Source organism: Watersipora subatra, chromosome 10, assembly GCF_963576615.1.
Source record: "Watersipora subatra chromosome 10, tzWatSuba1.1, whole genome shotgun sequence".
NCBI classification, from domain to species: Eukaryota; Metazoa; Bryozoa; class Gymnolaemata; order Cheilostomatida; family Watersiporidae; genus Watersipora; species Watersipora subatra.
Window position 1 is genome coordinate 36,688,507 of NC_088717.1, and position 25,146 is coordinate 36,713,652.

Below are 25,146 nucleotides of genomic sequence, written 5' to 3' on the forward strand. Positions count from 1 at the left end.
GTAAGCATACTTAATAGAGAGAGCAACCATGGCCTAGTAGTCTCGAAAGCCTGACCTTCAAACAACAAGTTCAGTTTCAATTCCCATTAAAGTTACTGAGAGTGACAGAAATGACATTTAGCCTTAAATTTCTCTCTGAAAGCGGGCATGTCTCCAGACGTCATTGTTCCTTTGCACTGAAATCAGCCATGTCCAACCCAGTTCATAGAGTTATTTGCAATTATGCTCTTGGAATATTAAAACACGCGTAGCACCTGCTTGCACCTGCTTGCACCTGCTTGCAGCTGGCTGATCAGACATCATACTTGATCTTTGAAGGATTACTCACTATGTTTGCATCTTGAATCGTACACTCGTCATACGGTCATCTTTTGGCAACATTGATTCAATATCTCATTTTTGAGCATCAAATACTATAAAATTTAAATAGATTTCTTAAGTTTTTGACCTTCCATTTAGTTAGCAAACATGAAACAGCTTTTTGTTTTTGATCATATTTCTTTTTGTTTTACTAACAAAGAAATTGCATTAAAAATGTCAAACTGAGGCAACATCGCTGGCATACCAAGCAGGTTGTGTCCAGTCAGTGAGGCAGTCATGTCTTTGTTGTGGTCAAGGAAGTTTGAAATCCAGTCACGTATTTGAGGAAAATATCGCATGGTCACTTGACTTCTCGTCATGGTCTACAAATTGAAGCAATAATAAATTAATTAACTTTACAATTTTAACAAAACAATATTTGTATAAGAGTACAGCAAAAAATATTTAGAATCAGTTAGTTTAGTAAACAAGCGAAATTCTTTAAAGTAATTTGACCACAAATAATCATGACTTAGTAGTAACTACAGCAAACTATAGAAATGCTCAAGAAGCGGTTTGGCGACACAACAAAGTACTAGCCCGATAAGCAGAACAACGCATACTATGTAAGTGGATGCAAATTGAGTTGACAAAATTAAATAATACTCATAAATTAAAAATTAAAGTATTTGGTGTTAAAAGTGACAAGAAATACTTTCATTTTTAGCATAAATAAAAAACAACCACTTTAATACTCCCCAGCAATAGCCAGACTGATAGTTTCATGCAATTCAAGGACTGGCAACAAAAAGTAGGAAGTCACTCAGCAAGGAGAAGCAGCGCTGACATATGAAGGAAGCTGTCAATGCTTCAACAATCCAACTGGGAAAGAGAGAAGACTACTAGTTCATTGCAGCTGTAGCTTCTATAAGTCTAATAGATGACAATGATTCCAATTTTAAGTATGCTATTTAGTTCAATGTTTGGGATAGTTGTGAGAATGCAAGACAAAGATCAGCCTTTATAACAACTGTCGGATGATTATGGCTTTCTCCACCTTTGTATAGCACAAAACTTAAACCACTACAAATTAACATAAATAGTAGTTTGCACTTTGAATTAGGTTTCTAACTCAACTCATGTCAACCTCAAAAATAAGAGAAGTTATTTCCTCGCTATAATCCAAATAGATTGATTGTCATGAGTAGACAACTCCTGCCTAAATGGTTACAATGATTGCCCAAAAAATGAGAAAGAGGAGTTAGGCATTAGCTCAGATGAATTAGCGAGTATGATAGAGAAAAGCTACAGCAAGGACAATTATTAAAGTATAGGTACAGCGTCATGTAGCGATGAGGACAATTGTTACAGCGTAGGTACAACGTCAAGTAGCGATGCAACTAAGACTGCAAATGGGTACAATTCTTATGACTGCCCTTATTATATACGCACCTCTTCTTCCCTTTTTCTTTTTTCCTTCTTTAACAGAGTGCAAACAACAGTGTTTTACAACTCTCACTATCTGCAGCTTGAACCAAGCTAAGAAAATGTGCGCACATTGCAGGAATGTCAACTGATTTCTAATTAAATAGTACCAACTATAGATTTCATATATGCTAAGTGTAAGAAAAACTTCTATGATAAAAATAAAAATTTATATGCTAGATTTTTCAATCTTGAGTTAAAAAAACAACGTAGAGCATAATTGTTGAAGGAAGTTAGTTAAAGCAAAGTAACTATCATACTAATAAAAGTAAACAACCACTCATATTTTTATTGAATTCTCTGCAGAATAATCAACTTTCAAACCTAACACCATTACAGAATTGTTTCCAACTTTTTTTGGCACCGTTACTTAAATATAAATATTTAGAAAAAAACAAGTAAAAAAATGGTTTGTGACTTGTGATAATAATAATAAAGTAAAACTGTGATAACAAATGGCTTGTATAAAAACACCTGCCAACACTTGCATTATTGTCCCATTAAAAGATAAAAGTTTGCACTCCACACATAACGAGACTAAACATTGTCTTGACTTACCTGACCAAACTCATCATCTGCATTGTTGTTGACTTCGTCATAGACAAAGGTCAGTTTGATCCTGTCTAACACTGACACGTTTTCATCAATGTCGACAAACATAGCTACAAGAGCAATTATACTTGTAATGAACAACTTCACAGAAAATCTATCAGTGTACTTTTGGGAAACTGACCACACACATTACAGCCATAAAGTCAAGGGCCTGTTTTAAGACAAACATTCCTTGAAACATATCACATTTATTACTTACACCTATACATGTGTAGTTACAAACTTTTACTACTAGTGGCCAAAGTAAAGAGAAACATAATCTCACCAATGATGAGGTCACAGTACTTGGCTCTGAGGCTATCAGGAAGTTGCTCATTACTCAAGCAAAGAAACGCTTCTTCCCAAGTCAAGTAGCAAAGCTCTTCCGTGATGACATTAATTGCAAATCTGTTGCGGCCAAAGCAGAGTTTACCAAAGAGATCGAGTTGGTGAGTGAGAAAAAGAAATTTTTGATTGTCCTTGTTGGACTCATCTCGCTGCAATGTACGAGAAACATTCGTGTGTTATTTATATTTAGTAAAGATGAATAAAAGCCTAACAAATATTATTTCCTAGCAACTGCAAATACAGGCTATCCAATTTCTTACAACTAATGTTTCTACAGTGTATTTAATTCATGTTGTAAGGATAAGTTACCAACAATATTTTGTAAAACCGGCAGCGATGTATCAAATTGGTCCCATGTACTTCAACAGTCACAAAATTAAACAAGTCTAAGAACTACCATAAGATGTTATATTATATCACAGTACTGTACATGTTCATGTATTACCATAAGACATTTGATTATATCACAGAACTGTACATGTTCATGTATTACCATAAGACATATTATATCATAGCACTGTACATGTTCATGTATTATCATAAGACATTATATTATATCACAGTACTGTACATGTTCATGTATTACCATAAGACATATTATATCATAGCACTGTACATGTTCATGTATTACCATAAGACATTATATTATATCACAGTACTGTACATGTTCATGTATTACCATAAGACATTTGATTATATCACAGAACTGTACATGTTCATGTATTACCATAAGACATTATATTATATCACAGTACTGTACATGTTCATGTATTACCATAAGACATTTGATTATATCACAGAACTGTACATGTTCATGTATTACCATAAGACATTATATTATATCACAGTACAGTACATGTTCATGTATTACTATAAGACATATTATATCATAGCACTGTACATGTTCATGTATTACCATAAGACATTATATTATATCACAGTACTGTACATGTTCATGTATTACCATAAGACATATTATATCATAGCACTGTACATGTTCATGTATTACCATAAGACATTATATTATATCACAGTACTGTACATGTTCATGTATTACCATAAGACATTTGATTATATCACAGAACTGTACATGTTCATTTATTACCATAAGACATTTGATTATATCACAGAACTGTACATGTTCATGTATTACCATAAGACATTATATTATATCACAGTACTGTACATGTTCATGTATTACCATAAGACATTTGATTATATCACAGAACTGTACATGTTCATGTATTACCATAAGACATATTAAATCATAGCACTGTACATGTTCATATATTACCATAAGACATTATATTATATCACAGTACTGTACATGTTCATGTATTACCATAAGACATTATATTATATCACAGAACTGTACATGTTCATGTATTACCATAAGACATTTGATTATATCACAGAACTGTACATGTTCATGTATTGCCATAAGACATATTATATCACAGTACTGTACATGTTCATGTATTACCGTAAGACAATACATTATATTATGACACGCATTCAAATTAATGTGGCAATAAAGTTCTCCACTTTTAAACTAAAAGAGCTATTATGGCAGAATAGAATTATTATGAAAAATACTTTGCCATTATATTATTTGAAAATATTAGTTAAACACACCAGGACTTTGCAGTGTATAAAGTTTACATGAAATACCTGAAAGACTATTAATAACAAACACAGCAAACCACAAGACTAGCAGCAAATCACTCAGATTAACTAGACTAAGAGACTTGGAAAACACCAAAAACTACTCAAATATAACTACATGTTATGATGGTGCAGCTACAGTCTAAGGCTAAGCTTGTGAGATCTACCTACGAGTATTAGTATCCCCATCACCTTTCTACCTACTAATAAATCAGGAAAACTAGAGGAGACTAAGCTGAAGCGAGTGCATATGTTTATATAGGCAAACCTTTATCTGCCAGTTTTCAATGACTAGCAAGTCTTTTGGTTAGTAAGATCTAGTTTATCAAAACATGGCGTAAGAAAAGTAAATTGAAGATAAAACACAAAATCAAATATTTTAATAATGTAAAAAATTTACAAAGGTTGTTATTAATGCGACTAAAAATATAATAATGCGACTATAAAAAATTGTGGCAAAAAAAATTCTAAAGAATTCCAGACTAACACAATTTTAAGTAGTCATGAGCTGATAATTAGGCATAACCGCTAAGTCATCAGCGAATGCACCTTAATAGAAAGTCGCTGATAACATATGTATTTTTGCCACAGCGGAGAGTTCTCCTTTCATGCGCTTACGGTAAAAAAATAACATTCTTTAATCACCAAATAATTAATTAGCATATAAAAATAACAGCTTACATAAAATTATCCCACTTATGCTAAATAACTCTAGAAACTAAATTATCTAAAAATTAAATTACTAAATTTTCTAGAAGTATAAAAAAGAGGATACTCAGCTGCAGCAGCGAGAACAAAAATGTTAGCAACATCTGCCATGCTATAGTTGTAACTGGTGTAGGCAGCATCTGCCATGCTATAGTTGTAACTGGTGTAGGCAGCATCTGCCATGCTATAGTTGTAACTGGTGTAGGCAGCATCTGCCATGCTATAGTTGTAACTGGTGTAGGCAGCTGCTGCCATGCTATAGTTGTAACTGGTGTAGGCAGCATCTGCCATGCTATAGTTGTAACTGGTGTAGGCAGCATCTGCCATGCTATAGTTGTAACTGGTGTAGGCAGCATCTGCCATGCTATAGTTGTAACTGGTGTAGGCAGCATCTGCCATGCTATAGTTGTAACTGGTGTAGGCAGCTGCTGCCATGCTATAGTTGTAACTGGTGTAGGCAGCTGCTGCCATGCTATAGTTGTAACTGGTGTAGGCAGCTGCTGCCTACACCAGTTACAACTATAGCAACTGCTGCCATGCTGTAGTTGTTCAGTGGTAACTAGTAAAGTTTCAGTTTTCTTTACGCTATTTTAGACTTATAAAACAACCAGTCAAAAACTACAAACAAAAATGGAGCAGCAATAACAGTAAAGAAGTAAATTATTTAATGTTCTTTTTATCAACAGTTAAAATATATAAGCATTTAAAGAACAAACTGCTTTCAAAAATAATGTTGAACGGCCATCAAACACATTGCTGATCACTGAAATGATCATTCCCGATTGCAATGGAAATATTCACATATAAAATAACCTAGAACATTCTTCTAGAACTTCTAGAACATTCTTCTTAGAAGGTTAAATCAGATAAATAGATAAATTCTATTTTATAATACTCATTTAGTGACAGACAATGTATTCCAACACCGCAAAAGTTTATAAACAGTTGAGTAAAGCTTATGATTTATGTTTGTGAAGCTATAATTATGTTTGCACCAGTTAGACTTGCCAAAACTGCTATAGGACAAGGTACCCGCACTCAATTTCAACACGCTTACAGATGACACTAGCGGCTAATTAAATGAAAATAAATGGCAAACAAACAAACTCACAAGCAGTGCTCAGCATAAAGCCAAAGAGATGGGAGAACAGAGCCAATAGCATAGCTGGTGAATTAGTAGCAAGAAACATATAACTGTTACAATCAACCATGCCAACAGCATCAAGAATTACCAAATACCTCGTCAGATTCATTTGCGCTGGCAAGCATTGGCGCCTAAGTTAAAATGATAGAACAACGGATTGACAGCAGTTCAAAGCAGTAGCTACATTTGCATGCAAATCCTAGTCTTCCTCAGTAACAATATCAAGCAAGCTACACATGTATCAGCAGAGGGAATATTAAAAATTCTTTTTATTTCCTTTAGTTCGGATACAAGAGACTTCTATTGACTCAACCTTTCTTTAAACGCTTGTGTTTAATGAGTTACTACCCCTTTATTTTCATCAACATCAGCAATTAGATAGCAAGAAAGAACAACTTCAAGTCCTCTTTAGGAAATTATGTAAATTCTTCAACCCTCACAGAATACTAACTTTTAGTTATATAATTTTCAATGAAGCCAACAAGAATGCGATCAATGTTTGTTTGACGTAAAAGTTACAGCAAACATAATTCGCAATGCCAGCAATGTGTATTACAATGGTGATGCCTCTCCATGTTTTGAATAAGAATGTATATATTATACACAAAAATTTAGCGATAGAATGAGTAAGACTTTGGTTACAGACTGTGAAGGTAAAGAAATGTGAAAATTTCTGACTTCAGCCCACAAGAAAATTACTCTATTTTTAGAACTCAGTTTTAAAAAACAAAATTTTTAGAATTTTTCTAATGAATTTGATGTTGCATATGTATAATAAGCAACTTAGTTAGACCTTTAAAATTTAATGTGTAATTGCCATGTTCATATCTACACAGCATTAAAAATGTTTCAACATAAAGTGGGCTCAACCATTAACATTGATGAAGCAGACACATATCATGCAGGTGGCATGCAACAAAGAAATAGAGATGCATTTGTCTTTAGTTTTTTTTTAGTGGGTCATTGTCAAAATGGTCTTTAGAGATCTTGCTCATGCTGCCAGTAAGCATGCTTTCAATGTGTGCAGTTAGTTTATTTAATAATTAGTCAAAATATTGCTGGCCACAAAAAAGATTCAGAAATTTATTACTCATTGTAACACTAAAGCAAAAGCAACTTTTACCATGTGGCAGATCATGTGACATTTTGCTTCGCGGGGATGGGCAAAGTTGCTAAAAGCATATTTAAAAAAATTGAATCTAGTCCATTTAAATAAAAAAATTTTAACCTTGACTTTAATCTTTACGAAAAATAGAATGAAACGATTTTAGTTGTAGAAAAATTAGTCTCATTTGCGAAATGAAACAAAAATTTGGTTCAATCCAATGACAAGATTGTAGTGAAAACCGCCATAGTGATAGAAAAATAATATAACTTATAAAATGTATTTTATTATACTACCAGTCAGTAGTCTAACTTTGCCTATCAACAAGAACAGGAAATTTAACTGTCAATTTATGAATCACTAATACAGTCAACCATTTTAACTTTGGGTGGCTATTTTTTAATTTAAAATCAGTTTAATTTTGTCAATATTTTATGTAATGTATACTGATGTAAAAAATAGTTCCTTAAAAGTATAGACAATAATTATTCAGCTCTCTAGCAAACTGACTATAAGTTTGGATCTATCAACTGTGTTAACAAGACTTCTGTTTAAAGATAAACTTGAATAAGATTATAGTAGACTTTATCAGTCAGTATCAGAACTTTTCCATCATTTGTGATTTTTTTATGTTTATGGTAATTTGATAGCCAGGATGTTTGTAGATTAAATTCAACAAAACTTGATGTCAGTTAAAATGCTCAAATCAATCGAAAGTGCAATTACAGCGTCTTTAATTACTGACAGAGACTGACAGAACAGAGACACGTAATGATTCAACTTAAATGCCACATCAACTAGTGACATCATTTCGCAAGTATTTTTCTTCTGAGCGTTTTAATTGTGGTCAAATCTTATTGATTTTATTCTTGAAACAATATTAATATATTAATATTGAGCGTTTTAACCGCGATCAAGTTTTGTCGATATTAATCTCGAAACATCCTGGCAATCAGCTCATCTCAAACATCAAAAGCAATCGCAAATAATACAAAACTACGGATACTTTCTGATAAAATTCACAAAAAATTTGTGTAAGTTTATCTTTAAGCAAGAATGTACATGTAGATGATGTACATGTAGATGATGTACATGTAGATGATGTTGTTAATGGAAGTGTCTAATCTTCAAACTATCATCTAAAACAACAGTTGAACAACAATCAACTTGCTAGTAGAGCTGCCAGCACACAGTATCTTTTCTTGCACTTTAATTTGTTTTGCAGAAAAACACAGATGTTTAGACCCAGCAAAGAAAACTGTCAAACAAACTTTAAAAGTAAACTAATTTTTTTTTAAAATTACATGTTGAAGTTTTAAAAGTTAAATTCTGAAAGCATTTAGTGCAATTAACGTTCTTAGTAAGGATTGCGTTGAACAACAAATTTGTAACAAAACATATAAAATTCAATCTGCGAGAAAAAATACTGCGAGTGGACAAGCGCAGTTCACAACATGTATGGACTGAATCTACCCAAAATTTCACTGACTTACCCTTGCAACAAAGTCTGGTAGTGCAGTCCAGGTGCGAGCGTTGTCTGTAGATACGTACACAGTGTTTGACTCTTTACCGATCTTCTGACCAAGGTCTGTATTGTAGACGACGTTCTTACGGGAAGACATGAGCCAAGCTTTAGTGATATACTCCTGATTTTCTGGTAAAGCCATGCCGTCACAGACGCAAAGTACACTCAGCAAGTCGAGATATTGGAAATTCTAGAAAAATGAACTGAGCTTTATTACACAAGTTATCAAAACTGCAGACAATTGTTTGACACAAGTGACACTGGCCATGTGACCGGACAACATGAGCAGGTGATTCCATTGACATGCTTGGTTCATGGGTGGTATTCAAAAATAAACAACCATACCGTGATTGGGTAATGTGCTATAGTGATTACACATTCAAATATACCACAACAAATATATTAAAATCATGTTAGTGTTCTTCACTTTGAAAAGTTAGTAAGCGTACAAAATCGTACACATAAGTATACTTTAACCAACATCAATCCATGTAAGTATGCTTATGCAGAATCTCAGTTGCTACAAGTTATGTAAACTATACATGAGTTTAATAAAACAACTAAAATATGCAAAACTTTTTACTTGTAGGCCTTGTCAAACCTGGTAAAACATTAAACATTATCAAACAAAATTACTTGTCACTAAAAGTTATATGCTATTGTAAATATTATTATTATTATGTTTAATTAAAGTATGATATCGGTGAATGGTAGCTATAAGGAGGCTTTTTAAAAACACAAAGAATGAAAAGCTTCTCTTCGAAGTTCTGAACTGCTTGTTAGTGCTTTCTTACCAATAGTTGGAATAACTACTATAAATGCACTATGATTTATCAATTATGATCTATGATTTATCTGATGATCTACTATATATCAGTTGAGAGCCAGTTGTTCTTTATTAGTTTGTTCTATTGAAAAAATATGGTGTCATGTACCTCACGATAATCACGACAACCAAATCTCATACTTGCATTAGTTTTTACACCTGTTGGCAACATGTGAGAGTTTTCTTGTTAAATTGTTGGTAAAATGGTCAAAATTGGCTAATTGTAATGCAACTAGCTACATGATTAGTTAAAAAAGTGATTGTTTCGCTTAAGTTATGCATAATAGTGTTAACCATAGTACAATTCAATGCTTAAAAATACATCTATCACTGACAAGACTACAGCAAACAGAACTAAGGCTATGCTGAACCCTTACTCAATGCAGCAAGTTATTCTCACTAATCATGGAAATGTTCTATGGCTAAATTATGGCTTTTCCGAAATAGTTTTACACATGTTCTTTATCTCAATACTTGGTCTATTGAACAAACAACCAAATTCATTTGTTCAGTTTGCCTGTTCACAAAAACTCAAATAGTACTACTAATCGATTTTCTAGTTTTTCTGTTTTCACTATAATTTGTGTTTTACCCTAAAAATAAAACAAATGTCAAATGCTGTTTATAAAAAAGACTATTACGATTTTAGAAGCCAAAGATGATAAAGCTAAAAATTTTATAGGACCTCTTTTAACCGCTTCGAAACAAGTACTATAGGCAGGTACCTTTTTTAAACTTCACATAATGTTATAAAAACAACTCCTCACCAAAGCAAAAAAAATTAATAAGTTCAAAGAACTCCTTTAAAGAACTGACACCGCTTGAGTGAATGCAAAGATATAATAAAAATGGACAACTTAAAATGCTGAAAACAATAATACACTGAGTTCTACCTGTCATGTCAGGCGGAGCGCAAAGGAAACTCTATAAACATAAAAAATAGTTTGTAATGAAACCCTGTCCCAACTTCATAAACAGTCAACTAAGGTTATGTTTTAAAATAGATTTTCACCTTTGATCTTCCTAACCAGTTGCTGAAATACAGACTATAACCAAAGAAAGAGAGGAAGTATTAATTTGCTGGCACACAGTCTATGTGTGATAAAATGAGGAACCAACCTTTTCAGGCACACATCCCTAAGTTGCTGGTACACAGGCTATATGCAATAAAATGAGGAACCAACCTTTTCAAACACCTGTCCTGAAGTTGTTAGTACTCAGTCTACGTGTGATAAAATGAGAAATCAACTTTTCTAAGCACACATTCCTAAGTTTTTGGTACACAGTCGACATCTGATAAAACGAGGAACCAAAAATTTCAAGGCCCTATTTAAAGAGCAACACCTTTACCATAAAACTAAATCTGAAAATCTTTCTAAATAAGCTAAACAAACCAAAATTACAAACTTCGAGACAACAATTTCGCCTCCCTCAAGATATCTGTATTCTGTATTTAAGCCAGCTGGTTCTGTAGACTTACATTCTCACCCTGCTAACTAGTCATGAAGTAACCCCCCTCCTAATGTTATAGTATCGCCAAAGCTCCTTATGATAAATGTGACTAGCCTAGATATTCTGACTCATGTTACCTTCTTTCTCGTCAGAAGATTCACAAACATGTCGATGTGCTCTTTTGTGATTCTGTCTACAATCTTTCGGTTGTCCTTGATCAACTCCATGACCATATGCACAGCTTTCAGGCCGATGTCTCCCTACAGATAAACATATTCTATAGAAACACTTAATCATGGCCGTTGTTGTTTTTAATAAAGCTCAAAAATTGGTAGTTTACCATTACTATTATTGTTATTATTGCTATTATGTTACATGTATTATTATTACTATCATTATACTTTTACTACTATCATTAATATTTCTGTTATTATATTATTATTACTATTATGATGCATGTATTATTATTACTATCATTATACTTTTACTACTATCATTAATATTTCTGTTATTATATTATTATTGCTATTATAATATTATCATATCTATCATTATATTATTACTATAATTATGTCATTATTATTATAAAAACTGTTTTCACAACCAAGTGGTTGGTAGTAAGTGAGCCCAGGCCTTAGCTTAAGTCGAAAAGGTTATCACTTTAATGATCATTTCTATTGAAAAGTCTTCCTTAGAATCTAGGCAGTCCCTAGTAGTACTGCTTTCTGAATAGTTTTGAAATACAGTTCCATGCTGACCTCAGTGAGATATGACATAAGCTGACTGGATATTGTGCCAAGTGCTCTATTAATATTATTACTATTATTATTATTATTATTATTGATTTAATCAGAATAAATCTTGTTTAATGAAAACGTTTTACAGATACAGTACCTAGAAAAAAGGAGCATATAACAGAGGAATAAGCAACAACATTACAATATATTTAAAACATGGAATAGAAATGATTGACTTTTAGAAAGCAAGATGACAGATAAAGTGTGCAAGTATAAAGGCCAATTATTATATGCAGAGAAAATATGATAGTCAAATATGTTGGCATGTATAGTATATAGATTATAGATTATTATAGACTTTAAAAGAAGTTTTTAAGCAGGTTTTAATGGTCCTGTAATGAAATTAGGACATAGTTTATGATGAACACTGTACCCAATAGCACATCAAGATGCTTTGTTAAAAAAGAAAGGATCTGTTATGAAGCAATCTGTCATATAAAGCAATTTTAGAGAGATAACAAGCTCATAGGAGAAAGTAGAGAGTTCATAAAAATTGATTATAAATGTCAAAACCTTGGTAAGTGTTTTAGGCAGAAAGTTTGAATTATTAACTAGAAACTGCTGCGCATCCCTGTGCTGCAGACATTATGTTGAAAGATGGCTTACAAGCATAAACAGTATTGGAGTATTTTACTACACTTGGGTGGCCATAAATTAGCTCTGCTCTATCGCATCACAAAGAAAGAGAACTTGGCAAGGCTAGCTGTCAGATTGGACTTTAGCTTTCCAAATTTAAAAGAAATGGAGCTAATCATTTCAGAAAAGTAATAAAATTAATTTATTTAATAATAATATTTTAAGGAAAAAAGAATATTCAGCTAGAAGGGACTAAAAATCCCACTATCACACTCTTCAGCTGACAATTTTGGTAATACTAATATATTATTCTACAATAATATACGTATATATATATATTATTGTAGAATAATATATATATACATGTATATATATATATATATTAGTAGTGACTTATAGCTAAATTTTGTTTCTTTGCGGATTTTATTATTATTACTATTTACATCGCGGAAGTTCTTTTTTCGGTGTACAGTTCTCTGAGTACAGCGTCTAGTAATACTGACTGTATATATATACATATATATATATATATATATATATATATATATATATATATATATATATATATATATATATATATATATATATATATATATATGACGTAAATATATATAACGTAAATATATATGACGTAAATATATATGATGTAAATAGAGGAGGAGTAGGATAGATGGTCACAGAGGATATATAGGCCACCCCTTATTGTAGGAGTTGTGTTATTTGTGAATGTTTTCCACTGCCATAAATATTTTAGCCAATCAACAAAGAGCTCACGGTTGCCATTTTTAACAGTTATACAAAGAGGTGCAGATGAGGTGCCTTATGCTTGCAAACTTTGACTATTTCTAGTAAGTCAATGCTGGTTGGGTTTTTGTAATTATCAAAAAGAGATTATCAGATTTTAATTTTATATCAAAGTTGAACATTAAAAGAGCCAATCAATGCATTTTGACAAACATTTAAAACTGTTTAATCCCAAAAATTATCAAATTACTAATGCTTTGACTGAGGATACATGAGCCATGCCATGGTAGAATAGGTGAACCGGGCGGTCCAAGTATTCTACATGAATGCAGATATATACCTGGAAGATTGGGAAGGTGGTCCATCTATCCTATTTTTTATTATTCCACATAATCATGCACAATTTTACAAAAAGAGAACAGTCAGAGAAACGATATGCAAGAATGTGATGAGAAAAGCTGTCAAAGAAGTAGTAAGGGATACGAAAATATAAACTATAAACTCATCCTAGGGTAGCAGACTATGTATCCTCCGTACCAGTTCATGTATCTTCTTTGAAATAATACATGAACCACACTTTCAAAACTCACTATTCATCAAATGTTTTTGTGCAGGAGTTTAATGCCATTATAGTATTGTACCAAATGCTTCAACTCATGGAAACATGAAACAGGAAGTTCTTTTGGCATTTTCAGCAGAATATATTCAGATAACAAATTATTAGCACTTTTGGAGGCCTACGTATCCTACTCCTCCCCTATATATGGCATAAATATATATGATGTAAATATATTTGATGTAAATATATATGACCTAAATATATTTGATGTATATATATATATGACGTAAATATATATGACGTAAATATATTTGACGTAAATATATATGATGTAAATATAGTATGACATAAATATGTATGGCATAAATATTTATATATATATGATATACATGTATGTTAAGATGATTATGTGACATTTGCAAGAGACATCCTGACATAGATCAGTCTTTAGATAAAAAAGTTAATTTTGAAGCACCTCGACTATGATGACATTGCATATAAGTAATTACACCATTTTTTATTTACGTGGAAAATACAACTAGGCTATTAGAAAATGAAAGGGTACAGTAAGCTGATATACATATGCATATATGGGAGGGTAAGTTCCAAAAAGAGTTTCTGGTGAAACTCGATCAATCTGAAACTGGCGTTATGTAAACAATTATGAAACATTGTAACAACAGACTAAATTTGGAAGTACTTCAAACAGAAAGAACCTTCAGCATTACAACAGATAGACAAAAAGTTAGACAACAGCTCAACCAATCAGAATTGGAATACAATTACCTGAGCCCTTGCCTGCCAAAGAAGGTCAGCAAATCATAGACTGATAATTAACAAATAACAAAAGAAAAAGGGAACGGCTTTCCAGTTTGGTCAGCGGGAGCGCATGCAAACAGGTTAGCAGGTTTCTTGACTTGAACTATATCAAAAAGTTACAGCAAATTATACCCTTTAATTTTATGTCTTTCATTTCTTTTTTTTGTCACCTAATTAATTTAGCCTATCAGCATCTCAGACTACAAAACCTCATCCGTGTTTATAAAGCTTGAGGCCTTTGTATTACAGCATGCGTGTGCCTGCAGGACTACCAGTAGACAGAAAGTAGAGCGGTGCAAGGTAAGTGCCAGAGATGTTGACATTGGGTTTCAAGTTAGTAATTATTCTTGTTACTCGAAACATGTGAAACAATTGAGAAGTGATACAACGAAAAAGCCAACAAGCCACCGAGCAACGTATAACAGAATAGTCAATGGCTTTACCTGTGCGGCTTCTCTTGCGAGTACAACTTGTTCTAGCTAAAATAGTGACAGTCTTGGTTAAGTTACTTAGACTGCGATCAAAGATTTGATCTGGTGTGGCTACTTATGACAACCCCTAAGCAATACAACACATGCTGTGTTTTATTTGAGGCTGCTGTGCCGACAATAAGCAATTTTATATATTATTTTCATCCATAACTTGCGAGCAGTTCGAATACGCAATTGAAACTTTTTTTATTTCAACTTTATTGTTTCATTTAACAAAAACCTAACGCATGTTTTGTATTGCAAAAAAACTTTGAAATGATTTCGAAGTGGTTGGAGATTGGTGATTCAAGATTCACAGTGGTTCCAAATTTATAGCCAGCTTTTTGCTTCAAAATACTTCTGACTCGTTGCAAGAATCCTGAGATGTTTCCAGCATTTTGCGCAGCGCAACGATACTTTCTTAAGATGTGCAATGATTGACAAGTTTACTTTGAGTTTTGAGATAAGACCTCAGTTTAGCTTTTAACTTTTTGTAGTCAGAGAATAAAATATTTTTATTTAATTAGATGAAAAGAGTAAACTTTAAGGTTTCAAATGTTGTATAAATTCATGCACTTACAGCTAAGTTGATACGAGATGAGACGATCTTTCAATCAATAAAGAACATGCGGCTGCCATGAAAAAATTTCCTAATTCTTCCTGCAACTTATTCTGAATAATTAGAATGGCTTACATCAATTTTTTTTAAAGAAAACCTTTGATAAATTGGCAACTTGGAGTTATTGTTCAACTTCTAGAGTGCATCCGTGCAAACTAGGTAAAAGTTTTTTAAAATTTTTTAGAATAACTGTTTATCACATCGATCCATCTTTTCAGCAAACTTGTTTCACAAAGAGTTTCTACCTGATTCTAGCTATTATAGTAAGTATTGAGAATGAAACAGAGGTCAATAAAGATAACCTACTCCAAGGTCAAACTGTGTCTGGAAGAAGTCAATATGTTTGGCGATGTAGAGTTCGTTCTTTCTGCTGTTGCCTTGGAGATAATAGTTGAGCACCTCGTAAGCCTTCCCAAATATTCGCTGAAGATAGCTGCAAACATTAGTATTAATACTGTACCATTTGTCTCGCATTTGAGAGAGAGAAAATGACGAATAGAGTGTCTAATGTACTATTTGCTTTATTCTAGACGCACACCGTTTTTTCCTGCATAGAAAAAAGTAAAAACGACCGATTCAAATCGATATTGAAAGTGTGCATTCCAGGAACTTAATCTAAAATTGACGTAATCGTGGATTCCAAACAAAGTGAAAGTGATAAGAAAAAAGGAAAAATTTGTCGATACAAACCAATAATACCACATTTTTGTACAGCCATTCAATTAAAAAGCTAAGTTTCGTTTTGTTTATTTTGAAGGGGTTTTACGCTTCTTATAATGTAAAATCCCTATTATGTAAATGTTCTCAGAAGCGGGTTATTTATATTATAGGAAAGTCTACTATATTGCAAAAAAATATATGCACATATTTTCTTGAAAGCTTTTTGGATACTGTACAATGACCTTGGCATTCAAGCATTTTCAGTACCACATGGTTTTCAAAATCTGCCAAAATTAGACATAGGGGTATTTATATTATAGGAAAGTCTACTATATTGCAAAAAAATATATGCGCATATTTTCTTGAAAGCTTTTTGGATACTGTACAATGACTTTGGCATTCAAGCATTTTTAGTACCACATGGTTTTCAAAATCTGCCAAAATTAGACATAGAAACGATAATACTATTTGCATCACGTATGATCACTACTAGCAGCAATACGGCTAGCATCTTATATAACTGTAGTAAGACACTATTATATTAAATTGCTTTTCTCTACTGCGACTCATCAAATCACGTCATCTGCGGGGCAGCTCATTTTTTTAAAACAAAAGCTGTAAAGGTCACTACTAATCGTTGAGCGCTAAAATAATTACCAAGAAGGTAACACAAATAAACATATTATGTTATCTATAAATGTTTATTATAATAAGAGTTGTGTATGTTTGTTGAAAGTCACGCTAAGAACTTTAGGATAAAATGCATTAAATACAAATTGAACTCGGATATTCAGCTAGGTTGCAATGCACACTACTAACTGCACCACTCAACTAACTACCTTGTTACAGTGTGGAATACTTGTGCAAATACTTGTTACACCTGATGATCTCTCATAGCACATGGCACTGTCAGCATACGATGACTTATAATATTAATTAAACATGTAACGGTAGGCAAATGGGTGACTAGCGTCATCTATGCTTGATCTGAACATTTTAACCTTGATCAAGGTTTGTCGATTTTAGTCTTGAAGAATCCTGGCAATTAGATCACTTCAAACAGCAAAAATCGCAAATGATAAAAAAATACTGATACTTTGTAATAAAATCGAATAGAATTTTGTGTTAGTCTTTAATAACTGTGCGGCAGCAGCTAGGTTAAATTTAGCATTATATCAACTGGTACGTTTGGCAGTCTCGTGCACTGTGATAGATCGTAAACAGTAACCAGTATATGCATAATTAATTTTTTAATTGTCAAGGCGACTGAGCAGTGTAATGGTTAGAGTGCTGGAATATACATTGGAGTATCCGAGTTCAATTCCTGTGAAAGCAATTTTGTTTTTTAACACTTTTAGCGCTGCTTCAGACAGATGAGCGAATACGGCTCTTATTATAGTAAAGACTGGTACGCTAGCAGTTCCATGCATCGTGAGAGATCGTCATGAGTAATAACTATGCGCATAACTATCTGATGAACAGCGAGGTGAGCAAGTGGCATTGTGGTAGTGTGTGTGTGTATTTGAACATGAAGTCCAGGGTTTGATTCTCATGTGAGACAATCTTTTTTTAATGCTCTTAGCTTGATTTCGGATAGACAGATGGGCGAATATTGCTCTTATTATAGTAAAAATTAGGAGTAAATGCCTTTCTTAAAACAACATTAGCCCAGTGTTGAACTAAAATTCTCAACCCTTCATCTTCCCCTTAAATCCCTACTTCTTCTGTGTCTTGAAACAGCTAGTTGACCAGTTACAGATTTGTAGGTCCATTATTAGAGATAGCCTGAGAATATAGAAACGTACTGTGAGTCTGTTGCACCTCTAAGGGGCGTCTGAAGGAGTCTGACTAACAACTCAACCAGCTGCAATATAATACACAATAAATATATTAAAACAATTGATACTGAGTGGAATCTATTAGCTGATGTATACATCCAACAAGACAACCAGCTATATTCAGTATTGATATGGAGTAATAATGCTAAATAAGACAAGAACTCATGAGCATTAGTTGCCTCAACTCTGTATCATTCTCATACATGTGTCTTTCAATAATTACCAGCTGTTATCAAATAAATAGATATAACTTAGAGTGATGACAGTATTAAATAAATGGTGTAGAACTTTAATTACACGAACAACTTAATGAAAAAGGTAGATCTCATATAAACGGTTCTCAAAAAATTGATTTCTCAAACAACAGCTAAAGCTTCCATAGTAAGTTGGTAACGAGTCTGAGGCAATATTATTCATTGTACTGACTGCAGAGATAATCACAAATCAAAGTTAGAATACTTTTGTTTTCTGGTCACAAAGGATATAATATGTGAATATTCGAAGCATTCTCACTACTTGCTAATGAAACATAGATCAACCAATATACATTTACACAAGCATATAAACTTTTAAACTTCATATATATATATATGATTTGTTGATTTTTGTGCCTGGAGCTTTTTTGGCATACACGCTATCACTTTACAAATTTTTTTTTTCGATCCAATTCAGAATGGAAAATCAAAGCGATATTCCAGCATGTAACATAGTGAATCCTTTGTCCAACAACAAAGCAACAACTTGGGTTGCAAAAGAAAGTCAATCTATTTAATAAAATTGATAACTATAGCTTTGCTCGAACTTGTTGTATCGTCCTTTATTCATATATTTCATTACTTATTTGCAAATAATAAGTTAATTCTATACTGCTGTTGACCATCAGTGCCAATAGCACATACAACTAACTTATGACATTTCCAAAGGTAATTTAGCTCACTTACTCTGAAGTTTCTCAACAGCTTTTGTCGATTCTTACTGGGCTCCCCTTCCACGATCATAAACTTGCAGAGCTGATCTAAGGCTTGTACATAAGTGTTCGCATCTTTGGCACACAAAACAGTTCCAGCCTTTCTCTAAAAACACATGTGTCGCCATGGCGACAACAAGATTATCTTTGACAAGCTGGACTTATTTTCAAAAGCTGTTTGATCATAGTTCATAACATCATTATATATTGTCTGTTAATGTTTGAATCTATTTTATTTGTTGCTGCTTGATCAATACAAACATATAATATACATGTAAATAATACATACATATGTAAATATATCATTGTACTTTTAAACTTGGACAAAAACTTCTCAGTCTTAGAGTTGTATACACATAGAATATGTAATGCGTCGAGAAGACAACCCTCAGTATATGAACATGTATTTACCTGGGTGATGAGTTTTTGTATGAAGGGCACACAACCAGCCATAAAGTTGAATATGTCTACGAGATCATGTTCTACTAGCTGAACTGTGAAAGCATCATCATACTTCATCTCATCATCACTAGAGACCTGAAAAGTAGAGACAGGTGCTTGAGAAAAATTGTTCTAATTATTTGTGACTGCATTATTGCTTTCTCATATTTAGTTACTTAACTTTATTTATCAAAACACTATGCAAGCTATAGCATATATTTTAGAGAATGGAAAGCAGATGGAAAAACTAGTGTCTTGTAGTATTCTGCTTGCATGTCAACAGAGGATAGCAACGTACCTTCGACAGGACAGCTTTGGTCCATTTGAGACTTTCCATAGAATTGGCAGCCTCTTCTCTGGCATTTCCTCTCTTAGATTCATGTGCCTCTGTTACAGACCATGTCATTATATATAGAATAAACAATAATAAAACAATATGTACATGTATGAAGTAAAAAAATTACAGAGAGCAGCCTGGTGGTCTAGAACACTTGACCTACCAACTACAGGTCAAGGTTCAATTCTCAAAAAAGCCACTGCTGATGACAGAAATTACATCCAATTTTGAACTGCTCTGTGCAACTGGGCATATCTCCAGTTGTCGAGGTTTCCTTGCCACTAGACTCGGACATCTCCAGACAAGATCACAGAGACTTGCTTGTGCAATCAAGTATAATGTCTGCTTGCAGTAAGCTAAGCAGACATCCTACTCGATCTTCAAGGAATTGATCACATGTCAAACTTACAGAAAGACAATTGAGAATCTAAACAATAAAACAAAGGGAAAACATTTTAACTTTTTATAACAAAACGATAGAGTTTTAATAAAAACAGCTACAAAATAATAACCTTCATTTGATAGCTTTGAACTATAAACACCATCCATCAGGAGGTAGATGCTATCATATATGAGAAGAAGCAGCATGGTAAATACTCCATATTACCTGTATATAATACTCCATATTAACTGTATATAATACTCCATATTAACTGTATATAATACTCCATATTAACTGTATATAATACTCCATATTAACTGTATATAATACTCCATATTAACTGTATATACTACTCCATATTAACTGTATATAATACTCCATATTAACTGTATATAATACTCCATATTAACTGTATATAATACTCCATATTAACTGTATATAATACTCCATATTAACTGTATATAATACTCCATATTAACTGTATATACATGTAGATTAAAAGTACCTAACTTGCTCATATTTGCATTTGTATTCTAAGTTTTCAAATCTTGCGTAAACTGTGCCCAGAATATTTGCATCTATCAATCCGTAAATATGACAAACATCGTTTCCTATTTTGTGACACCAACATACTACATCTGCTACCGTATGTTTTAGTCTATGAAGTTTCTGTTACTACAACCTACGGTTCACTATCTCAACTCCTTCGCAATACTTTTAAATCATCAACCTTTTAAACACTTGTTCACCTCACTTTAATTCCTGATTTCTATTTTCTGATTTTTGTTTTGGCACGTAATGAAAAACACCATTTGGTTATGATGACTAGTGCCAATAGAAAGTTAAACATACATACATCTAGGTCAATGTTACCAGTCACTGACATTGGTGAAAACAATCCTGGCAGTTGGTCAACGAGTGAGTCAAATGAGGAATCTCAAAGATTGCGATTAGTTACATTTGATTGTCTCTATTAGTTTCATCGTTAATAATAACATTAACACAACGGAAAACAAAAAACTGTTTGCAAGTTAGTAAGAAGATTGTCAGCTTTGTTTACTTACTATATGATGATTTTAAATTGAACATGATTGCTCTGATATCATTTACTAGATATTTAGTGATTTCCTTAAAGGTTGACTTGCAATAAAATTCACATTACAGTTATTTGGTATCAAAAGATTCACCATGTCTTACTCTGTTGTGTTGTAGGTGCCAAATATGTGGAAATGTGATTACAAGCTCTTAAAAGCTCAAAAACGAAAAGCCGCCATAAATTGGAATCTCTTTATTTCGATGACGTAACCATGAAATTTGGCTATTGTCTTGTCACGTGATGTTCTCACGTGAATTGAAAAGCCAATAAGAAGCTCAATATAAAACTTATCATAGCAATAGTTTATGACAAACACTTCGGGTTTTACTGAAGACTCGTATCAAATATAGATGCTCGCTACTTTACAGTTTTGTTTCGGCCTGGTCTAATCGGCAAGTCGTAATCTGATCATGTGACCCAATCCTTCGCAAACAATTTCTGCAGCACTTTTCGATTATCACAAGTAACCAACAGGCTCGTCATGATTATCAGGCAATGATACGTACTCCTTCAAGCTAAGGCTAAGAAATTAAACGAATTTTTACGGTAAGTTATAGATATCACTGCTAAAAGTGACAGCATTACGACGACGATAAAACAAACGCGTAAGAACAATAGACATGGTTTTATTGAATGGTGAAGTATATTTGTGAAAATATTTCAACGAATAAGGTTGCATGAAAGTTTAAACAGAAACCATATCTCACAACTACGTCACATTTGAGCCGTTTTGGAAAGAGAATCCAAACTACGGCGGTCTCGTTTGGCTGCGATTTTCTGTTCGTTTTTCAGCTTTTAAGAGCTTGTAATCACCTTTCCACATATTTTGCACCTACAACACAACAGAGTAAGACATGGTGAATCTTTTCATATCAAATAACTGTAATGTGAATTTTGTTGCAAGTCAACCTTTAAACAACAACTTTCTAGCAAAAAACATTCAATTTTTGTATAATGAAATCTTTTTTCTAGATCTTGTTGTCAGTCAATACTTTAAGTCGATACTGTTCAATACCAATGTAGTAGTTGCCCTATGGCGTAAACCTCTTTTTACGGAATTCTACGTAATGTGAAAAGCTTATGTAAAATTTTTGCTTTATATTACATAAGAAATTCTATCTAACATAAAGTGTCGAACCGGTGCAAGTTCTCAAATTCGATTTGAATTACAAGAATCCCATAATTAGTATTAAAATTATTGCTTTTTCTCTTGCCACCCTTGGGAGAGAAAATGACATAAAGTTTTTATTGTACTTTTATTGACTGTCTATTGTGCTTTATTGAGTGTCTATTGTGCTTTATTTCAAACATAAACCTTATTTCCCTCTTTTGCTGTATAGAAAAAAGTAAAAACAATCGATTCAAATTAATATTGAAAGTGTGCGTTCTCATTAACTTAATCTAAAATTAACATAATCATGAATCCAAAACAAAGTAAAAAGTACAAGTGATTAATAAGAGGGAAAGGTTGTTGATACAAACCAATACTACAACAGTTAAAGTCATTCAATTAAGAAGCTAAGGTTAGTTTTTTATTTTGAAGAGCCAAATAGGTTTTACGCTTCTTATAATGTAAAATTCCGACAGCGTAAACGCTTCCGAAACAGCTTATTTACATTGTTTAAGTATCTACTGTATTGTGAAAGGAATATATGCGCACATTTTCTTGAAAACTTTTTGGTTACTGTATAATGCCCTTGGCATTCAAGAACTTTCAGATACTCTGCAATGACCTCTGCAATGATATTCAAGCATTTTTGGATGCTGTACAATGACCATGGCATTCAAGAATTTTCAGATACTCTGCAATGACCTAAGCATTCAAAGTTGTTTTTAAAACCAAGTTTTTTTTATCACAAACCTGTTAAAAAGCAGCTTCTACTTGTCTGCTATTATTCTTTGACCTTGTAATTCAAGTATTTTATGTAAACCATATAGTGCTAGCCGCCAAACGCCGTATGGAAACTAGACAGCCAAAATGACCTTGACATGGAAGTTTTTTCTGCAGCAGACAGAAAAAAGAGGATAATAAACCCTAGTTTAATAAGACTCACCTTGGCTAGCACTGATCCACTTGCCGGTCACGACATGCTCGATTCGGCAGTACGTCTCGTATTCTATCTCATCTTTCTCTCTGATCACAGGATGCATCCTAAACACTGTCATAGGGTCTCTATTTGTGTCTTCTAACATAATTTTTCCTTCCTTGCTCAGCTTCAGGTACTTTCTTGTGATCATGTGTCGCAATCTTACTTGCTGCTCCCAGAGTAGCAAACCACCTGTTCAGAGTTGCCAACAGCATTGACATCATAAGAGTCCAAAGAAAATTCTATCAAAATGTATGATAGCATTTATGTAGATACTAGGTCAATGCCCAGGATTGCGCGCGTAATTAAAAAGGTTTTGTATAAAAACTTATTTTTAACTGGCCAAGTTTATTTACTCAATGAATTTGAGTAACTTTAGCTAGTCTAAATCTTTACTATAGTAAGAGCCGTGTTCGTCCCTCTGAAGCCAACATGACAAAAAAAATTGCGTCATGATCTCTTACGCAATCATGATCTTCAAGCGTGCTACATGTAGCATGCTATTTTAATCAATCAGCACGAAAAGTTGGCGTGGATGATAAGTATGATGTGCACAATTATTCCATAGTATGGCCAGTTGGATGCGTCGTGTAATGGATAGTATGCCTGTCTGCAGAACTAGAGGTTCCAAGTTCAATTCCAGTGCAAAACAGATTTTTCATTCATAAAACTTCACTCTAACTGGACACACAAACAACCGACAAAGAAACACTGATTCTTATATAAGTAGTGGCATTGGTTAGCAAAAACTCGATAAAAAAATTAAACAGTTTGTAAAATGCTAGTAGTGATTTCTGTACTTGTTAGCAACTTTTTGGTAATGAACTTCACTATTATCCCGACAATCTTTTAGATGATGAGGTCTAGGCATTTAGGCTATCAAAAACCAGTATAATTCATTGACATTTTCATAGATAAATGGGCTCAAAAAATGTCTGCTTTAGCTAGATAACTCTATGAAATGTAATATACACTCAGAAAGACTGCGGATAGAGAACTAACTTTCTAGAGAGCGGTCCTCTAGCTCAAACTGCCAGTAGGTAATGGCGCTGGTGGATGGGAACAGAGTTTTGGGATTATTCTGGTCCATTGGTCTGAGGCGGAAATGAACTGCAAAAAAACAGAACTGTTCATTAGTATAAACTCTATGAATTAGCAAACATGCTGCGATGCATTTGGGTTATCTTTGTGAAAATTTAATTTTTAAATAATCATCACCTTAGTTTCATACAGAATGGAAGCACACTGGTCGCTTTGGACTAAAGATGCATAAGATATGCACTATCAAAGATAGTCAGGCAGAGTTAGCCAACTTCTCAATAAACTTTGAAAAAGCTTTATTTAAAATGTGCCAAAACTGATGGAGTATTGGCAACTCTTCAAACTGTAACTCGACCAAAAGATTGATCGAGTTACAGTTTGAAGTAGTTTATTTTGCAAAATATTGTCCTATAGTAGCGGTCAATCAAAAAAAATTGATTGCAGGGTTCTCAATTCTCAGCTCGGTTTTACTTTAAACAAAAACATAAATTTCATCAATTCGGTATAATGAGATAATAACGATAATAATAACAAATTTCATTGAGAATTGATATCCATTTCTTT

The 25,146-nt window shown here is 33.1% G+C and overlaps 1 protein-coding gene across 1 annotated transcript in view; it reads right to left on the bottom strand.

The window, feature by feature from the left end:
- The window catches only part of LOC137406297 (inositol 1,4,5-trisphosphate-gated calcium channel ITPR3-like), a 134,780-nt gene that overhangs the window by 73,905 nt on the left and 35,729 nt on the right, over window positions 1-25,146 (bottom strand). Inside the window, 12 exon segments of the mRNA XM_068092849.1 lie at window positions 566-683; window positions 2,344-2,447; window positions 2,663-2,873; window positions 8,840-9,061; window positions 11,287-11,426; window positions 16,036-16,166; window positions 18,199-18,257; window positions 19,173-19,304; window positions 19,610-19,735; window positions 19,938-20,026; window positions 23,509-23,733; window positions 24,544-24,651. Of these exon segments, the coding sequence (XP_067948950.1) occupies window positions 566-683; window positions 2,344-2,447; window positions 2,663-2,873; window positions 8,840-9,061; window positions 11,287-11,426; window positions 16,036-16,166; window positions 18,199-18,257; window positions 19,173-19,304; window positions 19,610-19,735; window positions 19,938-20,026; window positions 23,509-23,733; window positions 24,544-24,651 (1,665 nt within the window).